The sequence below is a fragment of the Lemur catta genome, chromosome 20 (genome assembly GCF_020740605.2).
Source record: "Lemur catta isolate mLemCat1 chromosome 20, mLemCat1.pri, whole genome shotgun sequence".
NCBI classification, from domain to species: Eukaryota; Metazoa; Chordata; class Mammalia; order Primates; family Lemuridae; genus Lemur; species Lemur catta.
The window spans coordinates 22,896,405-22,918,926 of record NC_059147.1 but is presented as its reverse complement, the minus strand read 5'-3'; the positions used below and the strand labels follow the sequence as shown (position 1 = coordinate 22,918,926).

General features: G+C 37.3%; 1 protein-coding gene and 1 pseudogene across 3 annotated transcripts in view; one reads left to right on the top strand and one right to left on the bottom strand.

Annotated features, from left to right (window-relative positions):
- The window catches only part of NFATC3 (nuclear factor of activated T cells 3), a 110,804-nt gene that overhangs the window by 54,314 nt on the left and 33,968 nt on the right, over nt 1-22,522 (top strand). For all 3 annotated transcript variants that reach the window (XM_045533428.1, XM_045533431.1, XM_045533430.1), the window contains 5 exons: nt 1,944-2,143; nt 3,622-3,794; nt 7,782-7,922; nt 14,687-14,742; nt 16,202-16,328. In XM_045533428.1, coding sequence (XP_045389384.1) covers nt 1,944-2,143; nt 3,622-3,794; nt 7,782-7,922; nt 14,687-14,742; nt 16,202-16,328 — 697 coding nt within the window. The remainder of the gene's footprint in view (nt 1-1,943; nt 2,144-3,621; nt 3,795-7,781; nt 7,923-14,686; nt 14,743-16,201; nt 16,329-22,522) is intronic.
- LOC123625478 lies at nt 9,925-10,410 on the bottom strand (annotated as a pseudogene).

Below are 22,522 nucleotides of genomic sequence, written 5' to 3'. Positions count from 1 at the left end.
TGGAAAGACGTCCTGTGTTCTTGAATAGGAAGAATTAGCATTGTTAAGATTTAAGATGTCAGGACTCCTGAAAGTGATCCATAGATTCAATATAATACCTATCAAAATTCTAACAGCCTTTTTTGCACAAATGGAAAGGGAAATCCTTAAATTCACATGGGATTGCATGGGACCTTGAATAGCCAAAACAGCCCTTAAAAAAGAAAACCAAAGTTGGATAATTCATACTTCCCAATTTGCTACAGTAGTTAAAACATTATGGTCCTGGCATAAAGACTGACCAGTGGAATAGAATAGCTAGCCCAGAGATGAACCCTCACATGTAAGGTCAAATGATTTTCAACAAGGGTACCAAGACCATTCAGTAAAGAAATGCTAGTCTTCTCAATAAAAGGTGCTAGGAAAACTGGATATCCACATGCAAAAGAATAAAATTGGACTCTTACCTTATACCAGATATAAAAATTAACTCAAAATGGATCAAAGACCTAAATGTAAAAGGTAAAACTATAAAACTCTTAGAAGACAACATTGAGGAAAGTTGTCTTGATATACTTAGCAAAGATTTTACCCATATGACACCAAAACCACAGGCAACAAAATAAAAAATAGATAAATTGGACTTCATCAAAATTAAGAACTTTTGTGTATCAAAGAACACTAGCAAGAACATTAAAAGACAACCTACAGAATAGGAGAAAATATTTGTAAATCATATATCTGAGAAGGGATTAGTATTAAGAATATATAAAGAACTACATCTCAACGGAACACACACGTATACGCTCTTACTTCCAAAGTTGAATTTGTTTGTTTAAGCGGGCACTTGGTTGGAGTGGAAACCTGTCTCCCCTATGGTTTGTGGCAGCTCAAAATCTCCTTTCAGTTATTTTAGTCATAGTTGGGCTACTTGGAGTCTGTGCTGTTTGAGCATGGTTCAGAGATCAGCCAAAGGTTTGGGCAGAGTTTATATGTATAGTTTGGAGCTCCCCTTCTCTGACTGTCTCCTTACTGAGATTTCCCTCTTTCTTTCCAGAGGCTGTGATTGTCTCAGACTCTGTACTCAGTTCTCCAGAACCCTGAATTCATACTGTAGGTTTTTTTATGAAAGTTTCAGCTGCTGTGTAAGGCATAGACTGTGGCTTTCCCGCAGGTTAAAAACCACAAAACCGGAGACACAGCTTGTGTTATTTCCTTCTCAGAAATATGTCAGTTTATCAGTATCTGCTTATTTGTGATTGGTCACCATGCTTTCAAGTCATTCTTTACATTTGTTCCAGTTTATAGTTGTTACCTGTATGAAGATGGGTCAGATAGGTACTACTCAGCGATTCTAATTCTCCTTAAGAGCTATTTGTATACTTCTTGAGGCTCTGTTTCTTTTAATTGCCTCCTTTCTTGTGGTGGCTATTTTTGCCTCCAGCAGCTCCTGGTCTTTCCCCATGTGAGTCCCATATAAGTCATCTTAACCTAACAATAGTGAAGGGTAGGTACCAAGAAAAGTCAAGTAGCCCAGGCTTGTTAAGCAAGTTGAAATTCTAAATTTGTAATTTATAGAATAGAGTTTTCCAAAGTACCTCTGATATTAACAGCCTGTTACAGGACCTTCCCACACCCAAGTCTTTAGGTCTAGTCTGAATGGTTAATGTTGCCTAGGGTACAGAATCAGCATTTCTTTTGTGTTCTGTACTGCAGAGTCAGAAGGCCTCAAATTTTTGTTGATCCAGATTTTTATCAAAAAAATCTACAAAACCGAAACCCTGCATCCTTTGTGTAACATATTCCAATGTTATATTTTACTTGCTTTGTTTTGGTCATTTTTGAAATAACATTTTATGTATCAGTGGTACATGATACAGATATGATGAACTTACTATTGTAAGCTTATTGTAAAATGCATGGATAATGAATTGTGCTTTTCTGTGTTTGTTCTTCCTAATTAGCTCCTGGGCTACAGTGAAAAGCCGATAAATCTACAGATGTTTATTGGAACAGCAGATGATCGGTATTTACGACCTCATGCATTTTACCAGGTGCATCGAATCACCGGGAAGACAGTTGCTACTGCAAGCCAAGAGATAATAATTGCCAGCACAAAAGTTCTGGAAATTCCACTTCTTCCTGAAAACAATATGTCCGCCAGGTATCTTGAAACATACCCTAAAATGGGCAGTTCTTTTTTTCCTCCTGAAACACCCTTCAGAAAAAATGTATTTTTTTAAATGTAAATACAAAGTGCATTGTTCTAAGTTAACTAAATAACATTATATAAATAAATTTACATTTGCTAAGGTGGTAGCATATTTCCAGAAAGAAAATTCAATTCAACAAATGTTTATGGACCATATACAAGCATCATCCTAGGTGATAGGGATAAAAATACTGTATATGAACATCAAATAGCTCACAGTGTAATAGGGTAGACAATAAATAAACAATTGCAGTGTAATTATGATTGTTAAGTTTCTTTAAGGAAAACTTTTTTTTTCTTTTGAAACAGAGTCTCACTCTGTTGCCTGAGCTAGAGTGCAAGTGGTGTCATCATATCTTACTGCAACCCCAAACTCCTCGGCCCAAGGGATCTTCCTGTCACAGCCTTCCAAGTAGCTGGGACTACAGGCACATGCCACCATGCCCAACTAATTTTTCTAATTTTTGTAGAGCTAGGGTCTTGCTATGTTGCTCAGGCTGGTCTTGAACTCCTGGCCTCAAAGTGATCCTCCTGCCTTGGCCTCCCAAAGTGCTAGAATTACAGGTGTGAGCCACCTCACCTGACTTCCTTAAGGAAAACTTCTGACTTTCCCTCTAGGCATCCCATTCGACCCATTTGCAAATAAAATGAGGTGGCCAACTTCTGAATGAGAATGCAATAGAATTTTGTTAAGGTGGATTAGTTAGGATTCTGGTTGCCTAAAACAAAAACCTAAAATGCAGTGGCTTAAGCAATTAGAGGTTTAGTTTTTTATCACATAAGAGAAATTTACAGAAAGAAATTTTAGGGCTAGCACAGTGGCTTTGTAAGATATTGGGACCTCAAGCAAGCTTTTTCTTCTCTGCCATCTTTAGCGTGTTGTTTCCATCCTCCAGATTGCCTTGTAATCCAAAATGGTTTCTGGAGCTCTAGCCATTACAATCAGAAGGAATAATTTCCAGAAGGGATTATTCTTCCAGAAGTAATAAGAAGGAGAAATGGGTGGGAAGAAGGATAAAAGGGAACTTCCGTTTGAGTCAGGCCTCTTAAAAGAGCTTTTCCCTAAAACCTGTCCCAAAACTCTTCTACATCTCATTGATAATCCTTATATCAAAAGCAAACTTGATGCCGGGCTAGAATATACCCTCTTTATGGCAGGAGGAGAAGCATGTGAGTACAGGAATGGGGAAGAATTATTGACAGCTGTCTTTGTAGGCAATCTACCATACTTAACTATTGCACTTTTATCATACAAAAATATTTTTAATCCCTAAATTGAAATACCAGAGAGTAACAATCATACATATCTTTCTTTTTTGACATGATTTTGGATAGTTCTTTCCCAACAAATTAACCATATTTATGTAGTTGAATTGTTTAGAAACATGATTATTAATAACAAAATTAAATTTTTATATTTTTCTCTTTAGTATTGACTGTGCAGGTATTTTGAAACTCCGCAATTCAGATATAGAACTTCGAAAAGGAGAAACTGATATTGGCAGAAAGAATACTAGAGTACGACTTGTGTTTCGTGTACACATCCCACAGCCCAATGGAAAAGTCCTTTCTCTACAGATAGCTTCTATACCTGTGGAGTGCTGTAAGTGAGCTTGTGATGATGTTTAAAGATTTTGCTTATAATAGTTTATTTTCTGTTTTGTTTATAATTTAATGTGTGCATCAGAAGTGTAAACTGAAGCATAAGCGTCTGGGTTGCTTGTTTGATTTTCTCATATGGAAATAAGCTAACATGTTTAGGTGGGAATAGTACTGATCTTGGAATTTTAAAATGGCTTCTTACAATAGTTTGGCCCTAGGTAGCTATGTGACTGTAGACTAACTCTATTGACCATAGTTTTCTTATCTTTAAATGAGGAAAGTGGGCTGATGGCATCTGAGGACCAGGTCATGAAGCTATGATTCTAATACTTTTAAGTGTCACTTGGTAATCATTGTTTCATTAAAATGTCAGCCTTCATGTTGGAAAATAATTGTCTCTGCAAATTGTCCCCTTGGCTAAATAAGACTTATGGAGTGTTTGGTTTTTTTTTTAACCATAAAATTATTTACAACATCAGATTAAGTCATTGAATGTTTTTTCCTTCCATATACAAAGGCAAGATATAAGAAAGGGCCCTAGAACCTGACATCTACTCAGGTCATGTAGAACTATGGATCTTGGACAAGTTAGCTGGTATGACTAGTATTTAGATCTTCAGGGCATAGACTTGGAATGTTCTAATTCCATGCTATAATTTTGCATAGGAGGAATCTGAGGCACAAGTATCTCAAGTACTCATCCAAGGTTATTTGCTTGTTGGTGACAGAGCTGTGCTTAGAACATGGGTTTTCTTAGTACTCTTATATTAAAAAGGAAAAATGTTTCCTTTAGAAACATAAACATTAGATTATGTTCCATGTACCTGGGAAGGCAGAGAAACGTGGAGTCACTATAGATACAATTACAGCCATTTCTGCCATTTTATTTTTGTTAGCCATATGTATTCTTAGTTTGGTATTACACCTGGGTGTATCCTTTTCATGCCTCCTTTTTCTGTTTGCTGAATTGGGCTAATACTTTATTGTTTCCCAGCTGACTGTGGGAATCACTGAGTAAATCTATGGTAATAGAATTCACTATAAACTAATTTTTATGTTAATTTTTAATAGATAATATAGATACATGGTACTAAATTCATAAAGAATAAAGAGTATAGTGTACAAAGTAAATTTCTGAGTCAACCAGTTCCCCTTCTTATATATATATTTTTTTGTTTTTTGTTTTTTTTTTTCCTTGAAATGGAGTCTCACTCTGTTATCTGGGCTAGAATGCCATGGTGTCAGCCTTGCTCACAGCAACCATAAACTCCTGGGCTCAAGCAATTCTCCTGCCTCAGCCTCTTGAGTAGCTGGGATTATAGGTGTGCACCACCACGCGCAACTAATTTTTCTATTTTTAGTAGAGACGGGGTCTTGCTCTTGTTCAGGCTGGTCTTGAACTCCTGAGCTCAAGCAATCCTCCTACCTTGGCCTCCCAGAATGCTAGGATTACATGCGTGAACCACTGCACCCAGCCTCCCCTTCTTAGAAGAAGCTACCATTGCCAGCTTCTTTATCCTGCCAGAGTGTTCTATGCCCATATAAGCATAGATGTCTCTATTTTTAAAAACAAAGTAATTTAAATAATTCAAGTTTATATAGTAATTTGAGTTTGTTTTTGTTTTTGTTTTTGTTTGAGGCGGAGTTTCGCTCTGTTGCTCCAGCTAGAGTGCAGTGGCATCATCATAGCTTGCTGCAACCTCAAACTCCTAGGCTTAAGCAATCCTCTTGCCTCAGCCTCCTGAGTAGCTGGGACTACAGGCATGCACCGAAATGCCCAGCTAATTTTTCTATTTTTTTAGTAGAGATGGGATATAGCTCTTGTTAGGCTGGTCAAGCAATGCTCCTGCCTTGGTCTCCTGTAAGTGCTAGGATTATAAGCATGAGCCACCGTGCCCGGCCTTAGTTTGAGTTTTTGAGATGAAGTTACTCAAATGATTTTTAACTTTTTCTTTTTTGTTCATAAAGTATGTGATTATTATTGAGAATATAGAAAATGCAGACTGGTACAAAGAGTATAGTATTAAATCTTTTGTAATATGACTACCCAGAAATAGTCACTAGTAACCTTTTTTAGATTTCTTTTTTAATATTTTTGTATGTTTTTATATTCTCTCTTTTATATACACACACAAAATAGTTTTTAAGTGAGCTTACCTGATACAATTTTATGTCTCTCTCTTTCTCTCTTTTTTTTTTTTTGGAGACAGGGTCTCTGTTCCCAGGCTGGAATGCAGTGGTGTCATCACAGCTCACTGCAACCTCAAACTCCTGGGCTCAAGCAATCCTTCTGCCTCAGCCTCCTGAGTAGCTGGGACTACAGGCCCATACCACCACACTGGCTAATTTTTTTAATTTTTTGTAGCGATAGGGTCTTGCTATGTTGCTTAGGCTGGCCTCAGGTAATCCTTATGTGTCAGACTCCCAAAGTGCTAGGATTACAGGTGTGAGCCACCATGCCTGGCCTGGTTTTATATCTTGTTTTGCTTTTTTTCATTTATTATTATGTCATGGGCAATTTTCCTTCTCGTTAAATATTCTTCAAAAATACTATTTTTAGCACATGAGTAATTTTTTAATATGGCTGTGCCCATCTGTTGAACTCATTTTTGTTGTTACATAGAATGTACCTGTAATTAGTGTTGTTTTCAGGCCTGTTCTCTGTGAGCTATTTAGAATAGTAGAGATATGGGTATTTTCTGAGATTTGGGTTGGTGCTTGGTAGTTGATCCTGAAGTGGTCGTTGATCCTAAATCCCAGACTGATTGCCTATGAAGGGTCTGTTTTAATATTCTCTTTGAATGGGGCAGATGTACTTTTTGTGGCTAGGTGTTAAATAGTTGGGAGAGATAGGAGCTATGGTGAAGTGGGTGTGCATGTTTTCCAAGGCATTTAAGTTTAAATCTCTTTAAAATGCTGTGTTAGCCAAACAAAACACAGCTGATCTTCAAAGCCACTAGTTTTCAACCCATGCAGTAGGACTAAAAGTACACTTGTTTTCCAAATGTAAACAGAGAGTATAATTAACACTTTTTAAATATGTTTTAATTCTAGGAGAAACCTAAGTATCTAGGTATTTGGCAAGAAACCATTATTAGAGAACCTAAGCAATCAAAAGAAATATAATCTACAACTTGAAGCCCAAGCACTTAAAAATGAAAGAAAGAAAAGATCCTATCCAGAAATAGGATCTCCAGAAAATGTAGCAACTTGGAACCAGTCAGTATTAGAAAGATGGCGCCAAGGATGCTGTTTATAAAAGTTGATTTAAATAATGACTCTATGCATTAAGAAAAATTACATTATGTTCCATATACCCTGGGAAGGCAGAGAAATGTGCAGTCACTATAGAAACATTTATAGCCATTTCTAAAAATTCAGTATTAAAATGTGTATTTCATGTATGTTTCAGTTATTTTGTTTAGAAAATTGTCCAAAATGGAAGTCTGATGTCTCAACAATGATCTAGGTTATTCTCTTGATGAAAGGGTTACTTGGTGTTTCTCCTACAATAGTTCTTTAAAAACTTGTCCTCTCTTAATTGTATTCTATGAAATTATACACCTTTGGAATTATGTGCTTTTTGTAATAATATTAGATTTACAAATTTTAACAGATAGTTGTATGGAAGAAATACATTAAAGATTTAAGCTAAAAAGAGAAAAGCAGATGAGGAAAATGTGTTGGAGTCAATATGAAATTGAAGATATTAATTAATTTCTCTTTATTAGTTTCTTAATAGTTGTAGTATAAGAAAATAATGTAGAAATCCATAAATTTAATATATCTATTTTGTTTTCTAAACAACTTAGTTCTTTTAGTAAGTATTGTTACCATTGTCTTGAATTTGAAAAGGCTCAATCAACTGATCCCCAAATTTACTTCTCTTTATTTTCATTTTGTAGCTTGAGTTTGTCATTTATGTATGAAAGATTTTTAACTAATATTTTGTTTCTTCTCAACTCTTAAAAAAAAAAAAAAAAAACAGCCCAGAGATCTGCTCAAGAACTTCCTCATATTGAGAAGTACAGTATCAACAGCTGTTCTGTAAATGGAGGTCATGAAATGATTGTGACTGGATCTAATTTTCTTCCAGAATCCAAAATCATTTTCCTTGAAAAAGGACAAGGTAAATAATATGTGAGTTGATTGACTTCAAACTAAGGGGCAAAAGGATGAAATAAATTATTCAGATGTTTCAGTAATAATAGTTAATAGTAATAATAGTTTCAGTAAAATAGTTTCCTAAAGCTACAGGCATGTATGATTTTATTGTAAACCAAACATTTATTAAATTTTCATATAAATGTTAAATTCTCTTTAAAGATGTCTTAAAAGTGGAAAAATCCCCCGAGCAATTCTACTCCTAGGTACATACTTGAAAGAATTGAAAACATATGTCAATACAAAAACTTAGACACAGATGTTTATAGCAACTTTATTTATAACAGCCAAAAGATGGAAACAACCCAAATGCTCACCAGCTGATGAATGGATAAACAGAGTATGGTATATCCATATCATGGAGTATTATTTGGCCATAAAAATTAATGAAATACTGTTATATGCTACCACATGGATAAACCCTGAAAACATGCTAAGTGAAAAGAACTAGCACAAAGGTCACATATTATATGAATCCGCTTATATAGAATGTTAGAATGATCTACAAAGACAGAAAGTAGATAAGTGGTTTCCAGTAGTTGGAGGAAAGTGTTAATGGGGCGATTTCTTTTTGGGGTGATGAAATGTTCTGAAATTAGATAGTGGTGATAGTTGTGCAACTCTGAATATACAAAAAACCTCTGAATTGTCTACTTTAAACGAATGAAATTTATACTATGCGAATTATATCTCAGGTTTTTTTAAATAGAACCCCATGTTTATCAGAATGTTTTATTTTATCCCTCCTCCTCCTCCTCCTCTCCCCTCCTCCCTCCTCCTCCTCCTCTTTTTTTTTTTTTGAGACAGAGTCTCACTCTGTCACCCCAGCTAGAGTGCAGTGGCATCATCATAGCTCACTGCAACCTCAAACTCCTAGGCTCAAGCAATCCTCCTGCCTCAGCCTCCTTAGTAGCTGGGGCTACAGGCGTGAACCCTGACGCTGGGCTAATTTTTCTATTTTTAGTAGAGATGGCATCTCACTCTTGCTCAGCCTGGTCTTGAACTCCTGAGCTGAAACAATCCTCTTGCCTCAGCCTCCCAGAGTGCTAAGATTACAGGCGTGAGCCACTGTGCCCGGCCCCTTGAGTATATTTAAAATACTTTTCTATCAATTATTTCCTCTCAGTTTTAAAACGTTTTAAAAATTGTGAAATATTAATACCATTTTTTGAGTAATATAACAAATACTTGTACCTACTACCCAGCTTAAGAAATATAACATTTACCTTTGAAGGCTTCTGGGTGCCCCTTCGTCACCTAAATCAATCCCTGCTTTTCTTTATAGTTTTATTTGATACAGTTTTTTCCCCATTTTGGGGGTTTCTACAATATTGCATGTATTCTTCAGAAAATTGCTTTTTTCAGAGGTCAAGAATTAAGATTTTAAGATTGAGCCAGCCACATTGATTCGTGTAACTAAAGCTCTTTTGCTTTCACTACTGCATAGTTTTCTTACTGTATAAATGTACTGCAATTTATTATCCTTTCTCTTACCGTATAATTGGGCTTTGTCATTTTTGTCAGTGCTGAACAAACAGTAGCTAACAATGCTGCTATGAATGTTCTGGTACTTAACACCTAGTGAACATATGCAAGAATATCGTAATCCTTAAATTTTGTTAAATCTATTGGAGTAAAATGGTATGTTGAACTTTGGGCTCACATTTCGCTAGTGTCTATTGAGGTTCTTATGGGCCATTTATATTTTGTTTGTTCTGCAGTACTATTCCTGCCTTTGCCTATTTTCTCCATTGGATCATTTTTCATTTTCTTAGTGACTTAAAGGAATTCTTTCTGTATTCTGGATATCAAGATGAGTTGGGAAAAGTGCTCCATCTTTTTCCTCTCTTTTTTTTTTTTTTTTGCTTTAAATATTTCTTTGGGGATGGAGACATCACACTTATATGCAATGAAGAGAAACATTTTTACAGTCTGGGAGTCTTTTTATTTTATTTTTTTTACACATCTTATGGCATGAATTCATAGGGAACAGGTCTCAGCACCTCAGGCTCCTTTCCATTGGTTCTCACAAAGTGTGCTTCTCTGGGTGGAGCAGGCTGGCACTTCAGTTGAACCCAGGTACCTTTCTCTTTGGCTTCCTTCTTTTTCTGATCATTTTCCTTGACACATTTCAGGAAGCTGTCTTGGCTCTTAGCGTGCTTAATATGCTCAATACATACATTAATCCTCTTGGCAATAATCTTGCCCTTAACTTGTTTGTTTACAACAATGCCAACAGCATGCTGGGTAACATTGTAGACTCTTCCAGTTTTGCCATAGTAACATTTGTAGGGCATGCTTTTTTGAACAGTACGCATTCCCTGGATCTCTGCAATACCACCTTTCTTGTAGATTGGCATGTGTATGGCCAAAGGAACAGCTCCATGTTTTGTAAAAGGCCTAGAGGACATGTATTAGATGCCTCTCCTCTTTACCTTTGTGTTTGTCATTTTGGCAAATTACTGGAAGATTGTGGCTCCCACTGAAAGCTCCTGTCTTTGAAAGTGTCTGTGTTGGGTAGTCTCACCTTCCCTTGAATATGTAACAGATCTCACCTGCGAAACCTATACTGGTTACTGTCTTTGTGTCGAGCTATTAACTTCTGATGTGATTCTATTTCTGGTAGTGGGACCAGTCAAGTTTATTTCTCCTTAGGCTAGTTTTGGTCATTTCACTTCTATTTTTGCAGAACTTTATTCATTTCTTCATGGAAATCATAGCCTCCTAAAATCCATTTGGCAGCCAGGTACTCACTCTTCCTTCTCGACACTTTTTTTTTCTTAGCTTTGCGTAATTCTTATCTAGTCCTCAGACATCTTTATTCTCATTCATCTTTTTTACCAGTTTTTCTGACTCTTAAGTAATAGGTGTTTTCTAAGGTTTTATATTAAGTTTTCTTTTATATTCCTTCTTTCTGGGAAATTTCATTAGCTTCCAGATCTCTCTCTATAACAACATTGTTTCTATTAAACTTTATTCTGAACTTTATAGTGCCCACTAAATATTGCTAAATATAATGTCCCACTGATGCTTAAAATATATTAATAAAAACATGCCTGACATCACAAACTAGTTTATCTGACTGGGTTTCCTGATTTGATTAGTAATATCAGGATATTCTTGAACTGGAAACCGTGTGGCTGTCTTTTTCTTCCTTAAAATTCTCGGGACATGGTGGGTCATGCCCGTAATCTCAACAATGTGGGAGAATTGCTTGAGGCCAGGAGTTGAAGACCAACCTGGGCAATGTAGCAGGACCTCGTCTCTAAAAAAAAAATTTTTTTTTTTTTTTTTTTTGAGACAGAGTCTCACTCTGTTGCCCGGGCTAGAGTGAGTGCCGTGGCGTCAGCCTAGCTCACAGCAACCTCAAACTCCTGGGCTTAAGCGATCCTACTGCCTCAGCCTCCCAAGTAGCTGGGACTACAGACATGCGCCACCATGCCCGGCTAATTTTTTGCATATATATTTTTAGTTGGCCAGATAATTTCTTTCTATTTTTAGTAGAGACGGGGTCTCGCTCTTGCTCAGGCTGGTCTCGAACTCCGGACCTCGAGCGATCCACCCGCCTTGGCCTCCCAGAGTGCTAGGATTACAGGCGTGAGCCACCGCGCCCGGCCAAAAAATTTTTTTTTAAATTAGCCAGGCATGGTGGTGTGCTCCTGTAGTTCCAGCTACTCAGGAGGCTGAGACAGGAGGATTGCTTGAGCCCAGGAGTTCAGGAATGCAGTGAGCTATGATCATGCCACTGTACTCCAGTGTGGGCAACAGAGTCAAGCCCTGTCTCTTAAAAAAGACAAAAGAAAATTTCACTTCCCTTCAACCTCCTCAACCCTGACCAGTACTCTGTCCTGTCTTCAAGAAATAACAGTTCTGTTCCACAATTTATTAATTGATTAATTGATACTGTTTATGAAGCAATACTATGTGACATAGACACTAGTCTAGGGTATAATGGTGAATGAAACCTTCAGGTTGCCTGCTCTGGTAGGGTTTACATTCTAGTGGGGTGGCGTAACAAACAATAGGCATAGGCCGGGCATGGCGGTTCATGCCTGTAATCCTAGCACTCTGGGAGGCCGAGGCGGGAGGATCACTTGAGCTCAGGAGTTTGAGACGAGCCTGAGCAAGAGCCAGACCCCGTCTCTACTAAAAATAGAAAGAAATTATATGGACAACTAAAAATATATATAGAAAATATTAGCCAGGCATGGTGGCTCATGCCTGTAGTCCCAGCTACTTGGGAGGCTGTGGCAGAAGGATTGCTTAAGCTCAGGAGTTTGAGGTTGCTGTGAGCTAGGCTAACGCCATGGCACTCTAGCCCAGGCAACAGAGCAAGACTCTGTCTCAAAAAACAAACAAACAAACAATAGGCATATAAATAAACAAATGAACAAGATAATTCCAAATAAAATTGCTATGAATTAAAAGGGTATATTGATAGAGACTGAATGGTGGACTGTTTATGTCAAGTTAAGGAATGTTTTTCTGTAGAGGTCACATTTTAGGTGAATAAGAAGGATAAGAAAGAAACAGTGTCTTGGAGCTATTCCTTCTTTTCCATTGTAAAAATTAATTGGTACTTGAATACAATTAATATGTATGTAGACTACTTCATCATTGAATTCATTTTATTTAATCCAGGGCTTCACATTTAAGAGCTTTTGATTGAAATTGAGTCATGTTAAATGGTGGCTGGCTTCAGCTGAGATTGCAGTTGTAAACATGTAATTCATTTTCTAAAAGCACTTTAAAGCTGAGTGTGGTGGCTCATGCCTGTAAGCCCAACTACTCAAGAGGCTGAGGCAGAAGGATCACTTTAGCCCTGGAGTTCAAGACTATCCTGGGCAATATAGTGAGACCGTGTGTCAATAAATAAATAAATAAATAAAAGCACCGTCAATGATCCCCTTCATTTTACAGGCTCTTTAATGTGCCATTCAGGCCATAATCTGCTGCCTGTTTTTCCAGCCTTCTTTCTTCCTGCTCCCTGCCTCATACTTTATACTCCGTCAACACAGGTGCTTACAGTTCTCTGTATCTTGCAGTGTTTTGTTATCTTGCCTTTGTTGATGCTGTCTCTTCTGGCTAGCCTGCCCTTCCCCCACATTATGAGTTTCATCTCCTCTTTAAGTCTCAGTTTAAGACCTCCTCCAGGATGCCTTCTATATCTCACTCTCCTACCCCAAGATTAGGTTAAGGACCCTGACCTCTGCTCTTGGTTTATCCAGAATGCACTGTTATTAGTTATTGTACCCACCACGTTTTATTATATAAACTGTTTGTGTTTGCCTTTCATCCACAACTGATGACAGGGCATCCTGTCTCAGTTATCTCAGAAACCTAAAGTGTCTGGCATATAGGATCCAGCAAATGGTTGCTGAACTAAGTTATAATTCTATGTTGTCATAACACTTGTCTGTAGTATTTCTTATGCAACAAGAGTGGCCATTATCTAGTTACCAGACTGGAAAATGATAGTTACAATCTGGAAGGCATATGATGAAGTCTCTCCTGTTACCTTCACAGACCAAATTAAGTAGTCATGCTAGCAGTGAAGATACTTTTATAGCTTAGTCACTGGTGAATGCCCATGACACAAAAAGAATGCTTTGGAATAGCTGCACATCAGTCTGGAGTGAGACTTTTATCAGCAGGTGGGGCTGTATCCAAGTGAGTAGTTGACTTGGGATAAAGAGACAGAAATGTGTTAGCCAAATCTTCAGGTGACACAAATCTGGAAGACCTAACAAATATTTTTAAAGACCATCATCAGTATCTAAGAAGATCTTGTTAAGTAATCCAACAAAATGAAATCTCCCTACCGGAAGAAATTAATGTTACAAGGGTTAGGCAAAAAGAAAACCCCAGCTATTTAAGTGCACAGTATGGGAACTTGGCAGTAGGAAATGTGATAGACTGAGGGACACTTGTTGACCACACACTTAGTGTGAGAGTCAGCATGGTACAGCTGCCAAGAAAGCTTTTATTAACAAACAAAGCATCTCTACATAGGGTGGCAAGAGCCTGTCTGCCTTGCATGGTCATTTCTCACCTGGGCTGTGCAGTCCTCCTGGGCCTGGTGCATTTGGAGGAAGATGGTAACACTGGAGGAGCATGTTCAAAGAAGAGTGATCAGGAAGGCTAAAGTATTGTGTAATGGATAGGTGCAGAACTGGGAATGCTAGCCAGCAAGAGAGGAGCCATAGCTGCTTTTCAACATCTGTGGTATTGTCTCACAGAGATGCATTCAAGAATTTTTTTTTTTAGTGGCTACGGGGAATAGTACTTAGACCAGTTGTTGGAGAAAATTGAAAAATGCTGCTTTATGGTATAGATGAGTAGTCTTTTATATCATAGAAACAGATTTTATTTATCATGAGAAGCTTTCCAGCAGCAATTATTATCCAGAGATGGAATTGAGTTTCCCATCACTTGAGGTACACAAGCAAAAGTTGGGTACTACTTTGTTGGGAGTGCTCTCAGGACTTTCAGACATCACTTGAGTAGAGGGGTAGAATGAACTCTGTGGGGTCTGCTAACCTGGGCAGCCCAAGATCATTCTTCTAATTTTTTCCCCATTGGTACACACACACATTTTATTTTCATAATGGAAGTCAGTGAGAAAAGGATTCCGTTTGCCAGTGAATTTGTGATATTACATTCATTTGATTTTGTTTGTAAGCTTTCTGACATGAATTGCTTCTAACCATAAATTGTTTCTTTCAATAGATGGACGACCTCAATGGGAGGTAGAAGGGAAAATAATCAGGGAAAAATGTCAAGGGGTAAGAAATTTACTTTAATTCTTAAGAAGTATTTAAGAAGCTTAATGAGAAAATTGAAGAATATGCTTTATGGTATAGATGAGTGGTCTTTTATATATTGAGTAATAGAAAAGTACATTGGAATTTTTAGAAGTTTGGAAGTGAAATACTTTCCTGGTATTAAAATTAAAGTTGAGAAAAGATAACCAATTGGTGTCTTTCTTCTCATTTTTGTGTATAGGAAAGGAAAAATTAGAAATGAAAGAAAATTATCAGAAGGTTCTTGTTGAAATTATCATTTATTTATTTCTCCGAATTCAGTGAAGAAATCGAAACAAATTCAGTAAAGAACATCTATAGTGGGCAAAAGATAGGAGGAGTACAAGCCTTTTGGGATTTGTGTATTTAGCAGACTAATCCTACCTCCTCAGCTACTTTATTAAGTTTTGTAAGATTCCACGTTGAAAGCTGTGGTCCCTTCATCATGGTTGAAATGGAGACAAAGTTTTCTCTGGAGCAGGGAATACTATTTCCCACTGTGCTTTCCAAAGATCTGGAACAATTAGGTTGAGGATTGCATTTGGTTTGGAGCTAAAGGTTTTCACCCTGCTTGTGTAAAATTATTTTTGATATGGATACGGATTTTATATAATGCCAATTTAGGACATTTTGAATATAAAACTTAAGAAATCTAGGCTGGGCATGATAGCTCATACCTGTAATCATAGCACTTTGGGAGGTCGAGGTAGGAGGATTTCTTGAGGCCAGGAGTTCAAGACCAGCCTGGACAACATAGCAAGATCCTGTCTCTACAAAAAATTTTTTTAAATTAGCCAGGCTTGGTGGTGTGTGCATATAGTCCTAGCTACTCAGGAGGCTGAGACAGGAGGATCACTTCAGCCCAGGCATTTGAGGTTGCAGTGAGCTGTAATGATGCCACTACACTCTAGCCTGGGCAACAGTGCGACCTTGTCTCAGAAAAAGAAAAAAGAAATCTATAATGTAACTTGAGAAATATCAAACATGATTAAAAACCACAATGGTCAAGGCAGGATGGCTTTTGCCTGTAATCCCAGCTACTCAGGAGACTGAGACAGAGCAAGACCTCATCTCTTAAAAAAGTAAATAAATAAAACCAGAATGGACTTCCTGTTAAGATTAATAGTAACGTGTAATATTTGGTAGAGCAAAATATCTCAGTACATAGTATATAAGACTATTTTTATTTCTGCTACAATTAGTAACACAATTGGATGCATAAAAAAGCAGTTTCTCTTTTAATGATTAAAAGTCTTATCTCTGTCAAGACTGATGTATCCATATGGTAAATCTCCAGATGACTTTTCTGACCAGTTGATGTACGTAATTATATGTGATGGGAAAGCCCTTGTATAAAGACTCATGAGTTTCACTGAGTTTAGCAGGTGCATTTCATTTTTAGTTCTGAGTGTAACACAATCTTGCTTTCCATGCTCCTCAGGCTCACATTGTCCTTGAAGTTCCTCCATATCATAACCCAGCAGTTACAGCTGCAGTGCAGGTGCACTTTTATCTTTGCAATGGCAAGAGGAAAAAAAGCCAATCTCAACGTTTTACTTACACACCAGGTATGAGATGTTGTGATGGTTTGCTGTAGAACTTCCTTTCATGATGAGTAAAAAGTTATTCAGTGAATCCTTTTTTAGAATGTTTAAGGTAGTATGCTTATAATCAATAAAAATACCAAAGTATACCTAATCTAAAGTTTGTGTTGACTTTAAATATTAGATGAGCTTTAAATATTAGATGAGCTCATAGTGATTTATTATAAGGAAATTAGAAGGTGGACTGTAGGTTTGAAGTCTTTTTTCAGAAGCTATCAGAAATCACCAGCATTACACAGGGGCAGGTGTTTTTGAGTATGTGTGTGCTCATGGGTCATGAACTCCTCTTGTGTCCTTGGCACTGCAAAAAGGCAGTGTACCTACTTTATCGTGTCTTCATCTCAACCATACACAATCAGGTGAAAAATCTCTCACTGAATTTTCATTTGGCAAGCAATATCTGTACCATAACATGGGCTGTGGGGGATATAATGTTGATGTCAAAGTTCCTGATTTTATAGATACACCCTATAAAAGGAGGCTTCTGTGCCTCTTTTTGCAGTAGTTCATATGTTGTAACTTTCCAGTTTTTGATTGTGACGCATAAATATATGCAGTATTTCATGCTGATGGTTACATACTTAGAGAACAAATATTTATAGACGTCTTCTCTGGGCTAGGCACTGTGCTAGTCACCAGGCATATAATAATAAAAAATCGTAATGAATTTTATTCTCCAAAACTTACTCTTATAAAAACTTTTTCAATGGTTTATAGTAAATGAAAGTAACAAACACTTGTATTTGAGAAGGTGTTGGTTATTATTAATATTAATGGTTATTCATTTGTTACTCATCTTTTAAAGCTTGGTTATATTTCATTTATAGTTTCTAAAGGCCACTTATATTCCAAAATCTGAAAATTATTATTACTTGATAATATTAATACATTGGTTGGTAATAAAATATTTCAGATCATTTTCATATAGACTATAAACCTTTCAAAAACTAAAGATTTTGATTAGCCATTTTTTTAATTCAGTGATTTGAGAGTGTCTACTAGGTGGCAAAACCTATCTCAGTCTCTTTGTGCATGGAACTTATGGTCTAGAGGGACCAATAGAAGTTAATAAATAGCTAAATAAATTAACAAATTTGTAATTAGAAACTGAGGTTAGAACACTGAAGGAAAGGTATACATTGATGTGGGTGCCAATAACAGAGGGACCCTTGCCTAGGCTGACAGGTTGAGAAAGGCTTCCATGAAGAAATGGTACTTGAGTTGATAACTGGAAAATGATAGTAATAGTTTGTAGTTATATAGCATTTGCTGTGTTTTTAGTCTTTTTCTTAGCCCTTGCTATATTAATTAATTTACTCTTCATAATAGACCAGTGAGGGCCAGGCACAGTGGCTCACGCCTATAATCCTAGCACTCTGGGAGGCCGAGGTGGGTGGATCTTCTGAGTTCAGGAGTTCGAGACCAGCCTGAGCAAGAGCAAGACCCCGTCTCTACTAAAAAATAGAGAGAAATTATCTGGCCAACTAAAATATATATAGAAAAAATTAGCCGGGCATGGTGGCGCATGCCTGTAGTCCCAGCTACTCGGGAGGCTGAGGCAGTAGGATCGCTTAAGCCCAGGAGTTTGAGGTTGCTGTGAGCTAGGCTGATGCCACGGCACTCACTCTAGCCCAGGCAACAAAGTGAGACTCTGTCTCAAAAAAAATAGACCAGTGAGGTAGTCTCTTATTCTGTCTTCAGATAAGGAAATTGAGTGGTTAAGTAATATGCCCAAGGTTTCACAGTATACAATATAAGTCTTAGAGCCAAACTTTACACACAAGCATTCTGGCTCCAGAATCTGGGTTCCTATTATTCTAGAGTACATCTCAGGTTTGTTTATTTATTTAGTAAACATATAGAGCATTCAGTGTATGCAAGATGAAGTTCACACATAACAACTCATTTATCTTCCCATAACCCTATGAGGTAGGTATTGTTGCTGTCCTCATTTTACAAATGAATAAACTGAGTTCACACAGGTAATAGTAAGTGGCAGAGGTGGGATTTGAACCCAGGCAGTCTGACCGTAGAGTCTATAGTATTAATTATTAATACTATATTAAAGTGAGGAAGAACATTCCAGATAAAAGGCAGTAGCATATGCCAAGACCTTGTGGTTAATGGGATCATGGAGTATTAAAAGAGCTATAAGAAGTGAGTTTTGGCCAGGTATGGTGGCTCACACATGTAATTTCAGCACTTTGAGAGACTGGGGCAGGAAGATCTCAACATACCCTCTTTTGTAGACCCTCTTTCTACAAAAAATTAGAAAAATTAGGCGGGCCTGGCTGTGTGTGCCTGTGGTCCCAACTACTAGGGAGGCTGAGGCAGGAGGATCGCTTGAGCCCAGGAGTTCAAGGCTGCAGTGAGCTATGGAAAGGACTGTAAACTCTAATCTGAATAAGAAGGGTGAAGGCTTCTGGAATTACACAAAAAAAGCAATAGGACCAGTGGATTCGAGGTTTGATTACTGCCCTCTAATGATAGTAAATGAAAGGCAAACAGGAGAGAATATGGTGCCTTTATGTTACCAGTTCATAAATTGGGAGGACAGTAAAAGGCAGAATCCTAGAGGGCATTACATATGAGAATGGAAATCAGTGGAGCCCAGGATTGCAGAGAGAACATTGGATTGGACTATAATTGTCATGACTGGCTTTATGGTTGACAGAATATAAATCAAGTGGCATGTACTACTAATAGAAGGAAGAATGGACTCACAGGAGTGAGTTTTGGACAGTACTTGTTCTGGTTGATTACTATCTTTTCTCTGTAACACTTTGCTTTTTTCAGTTTTGTTCTACAATGAAATTTTGAATAAAATTTTTACAAAAGCCAGTACATTACTGTAAATTTGTTTTAAAAAGACAGGTGGAAGGAATATTTTAAAATATTCAAATTCTCTTCTACCCTGAAACTGTCATTCTGTCTTTCTAGATTCCTTTGAACCATGTATATAAACATAACTTTTCCAGCCCATATATAACTTTGTAACTGAATATTTTTATTTTTCATCATCAGTGGATAGAGTTTTACAGAATTTTGACAGCTGCTTAGTATTCTGTCGTGTGTCTCAGTCTTTGGTATGTTAGTGGGTTTTTTAAATCATAGTAATTTGTATGAATCCTTTATATTAGAAATTTTAACTTTTTGTTTATGCCAAATAATTCCTTTTTAAATTTTACTTATAAAAAGTGTAGAGATTCATACATTACTTTTTTATTATTAAAGGATTTGTTAATTTATTACCTTTTTGGCAACCTTCTTGCAGTAGGGATCTGACCAATGTCAATATCTAGTGGATCATTAATTGTAAATGGCTGCTTCTTTTAAGTTATTTTTATTAGATATCATATTTAGCATTATTTGTCCAGCAGTCAGTTTCTTTGTAAAATGAAGACAGTTCCCAGCATATGTATGTGATTTCCAAAGTCCCCTGACCACACGTGGTAGTGGAGTGCAGACCCTTAGTGGTGCTGCCTAAACTTCTGCCCAACCTCTAACTTCAGAGCTTCCAATGTGGGATCCTCCACCCCACCATGCCTGAAGCTATTGAAGCTTAGCAGAAGTTATTTGCACCAGAGGTACCACCTGAGCTCCAGTCTTGGAATAATGTGGCTTTTATGGGCAGCGTTAGAGCCAAACTCTCATGTTTAACATTGTGCCTGTGAGAAAGTATATTCTAAATAGTTGACTGGACAGGGACTTTTGGATCGTGATGGCTCTGATTGTGGGACAAAGCCTGCTTTTGTCAGGAGATTAGGTCTCAGCCCTGCCACAGACAGTACACAGTAAGAGTAAAAGACTAATTTGGTGGTTTTCATATTGTTTATATTGTTTTATTCTTCATATAAAGTCTTATGTAAAAGCCAATGTATAAATAAGAATGAAAGCTAGCTAAGCTGTTCTGTTTACACTGGAAAAGGAGATCCAGAACTTCTGTTTGCCAGATCCTACTCTTCCACATCTGCTACTTGGAGAGGAGCATCAGGCTACCCATGGTTTAAAAACTACTAGACCAGTTGGGTTTTTTTTTTTTGTTTTGAATCCCTTCATCCATCAACATCCTAAATTTGAGAATGAACATGTATAAAACAAAAGATAGAGTTCATTCCCTCTGACAGTTGCAACCCCCCAAAAAAAAAAAAAATAGAGTTCATGTGTTTCTAAAGCTCAACTTATTCTAGATATTGTGAGGTTCCTTTCACTGTATTTCTGTCCAAATAAGAATAAATTAGCTTGCATGGACCAGCACTGATTAATTCTGTGGTTTGGTAAGGTTGGAGTCTGAACCTCTATGGGCAACAGGAGAGATACTTGATTTGGCAGAGTGGAAATAACACTCAGTTTAGCAGAGTGAAACTCTCAATTTGGGTGTCTGGATGTGGGTCAGGTACATAGTAATAAGGATTGAATCATGCAAAAAAAGGTGACTGTTATGCTTTAGTTTTCAGCCCCTCTTTTTAGTCCCACTTTTTAGTTCATGGTAACCAACCACTTATGTAACCAAGGGCCCTACTTCCTCCATCAGGATTAATTAAGCCATGAGAGTAGGAGGCTTTCTTGGATATTCTCTCTCCTTATATAGAATTGTAACTCTGGGTATAGGATTCACTGTGACTTCCCTGATACCAGAATAGGAGCTGAAGTAGAAGAGAAAAAAAGAATCTAGTGGTCCAGGGACACAGTTCTATTTCTGTCAAAAGTCAGAAGAAAAGTATGTACACTGAAGACAATTAGGGAGGTCAGGAGCCAGTAAAAAGAGTGAACTTGAAACACCTGAGCAAGAATCAGAACCTGGCTGGAGGCCTGAGTCAGGAACATGAGCATTGCTGCAGAAGCAACAAGAAGATTGGTGATAACCTTTCTCTGTCTTTTGGGTTGTCTCATTGTTAGGACTGAGCTCACCAATTGCCAGGTTTAGAAGTTAAAGCAAGTGGATCGGCTGGGCGTGGTGGCTCATGCCTGTAATCCTAGCACTCTGGGAGGACAAAGCGGGAGGATCGTTTGAGCTCAGGAGTTCGAGACCAGCCTGAGCAAGAGTGAGACCCCATCTCTACTAAAAATAGAAAGAAATTATCTGGACAACTAAAAGTACATATATAAAAAAAAATTAGTCGGGCATGGTGGCTCATGCCTGTAGTCCCAGCTACTTGGGAGGCTGAGGCAGAAGGATTGCTTGAACCCAGGAATTTGAGGTTGCTGTGAGCTAAGCTGACACCACGGCACTCTAGCCCAGGCAACAGAGTGAGACTCTGTCTCAAAAAAAAAAAAAAAAAAAAGCAGGTGGATCATGAGCCCATTCTGTTCTTGTCAGAAAGCCAGGGTAAAATGAAGAATTCAAATATACCTCTAAACAAGTGCTTCATTAATTACCTCTCTTATAATAAAATACACTATCAAGACTATCTTCATTCTTAGCCTGAGCAAAAGACTTGAACTAACCAAGTAACCTTAAATAAGGTACTTCACCTTTCAGAACCTTCATTTCCTCAGATTGAGAATGTGTTTATGTGGAGAGATTTGGCAGGAGTTTAATAAATAGATTAGATTTGACCTTGCTTTAGGTGTCATTGTTATCTTCTTTTGATGTGAAATTAAGTACTTATATTTTGTGAAGATCATGAAATTTTTAATTATGTTAATTAGTATTACAACAAAAGGAACAATAAGATGTGAGTTCAGAAAAAAATTTTTAATGAGTTACAGCATTTCAATAGGAGGCTGAAGTAGATACTTTTTAGAAAAGTGGACTAAAGTATTTGCTAAGGGGAACAGTGAAATCAATTATATTGACACCTAATAAATTAACTAATGGCTCTTTTCTCTTGTGATATGCACATTAAATAAAATAAGCAGAATGCATTGATTCCTATTTTGAGCAGTCATTTCATCAGGTAGATTCATCCTAAATCATGGATTTGCTCCCTTTCTTGATGTGATAAAGGATAATGGTTGATATTCATAGCCTCTGCTTGCATGACAGATGGTGAAGTGGAGTCTCCGTTTGTAATACAGTGTACTGCAGTGATTAAAAGTGTGGACTTTGGAGGCAGAAAAACCTGGGTTCAAGTCCTTTTGATGCCACTTTACTGCTATGAGATCTTAGTGTCATTAAACTTCTCTTCAATGTACTCATCTATAAGATAGGGAAA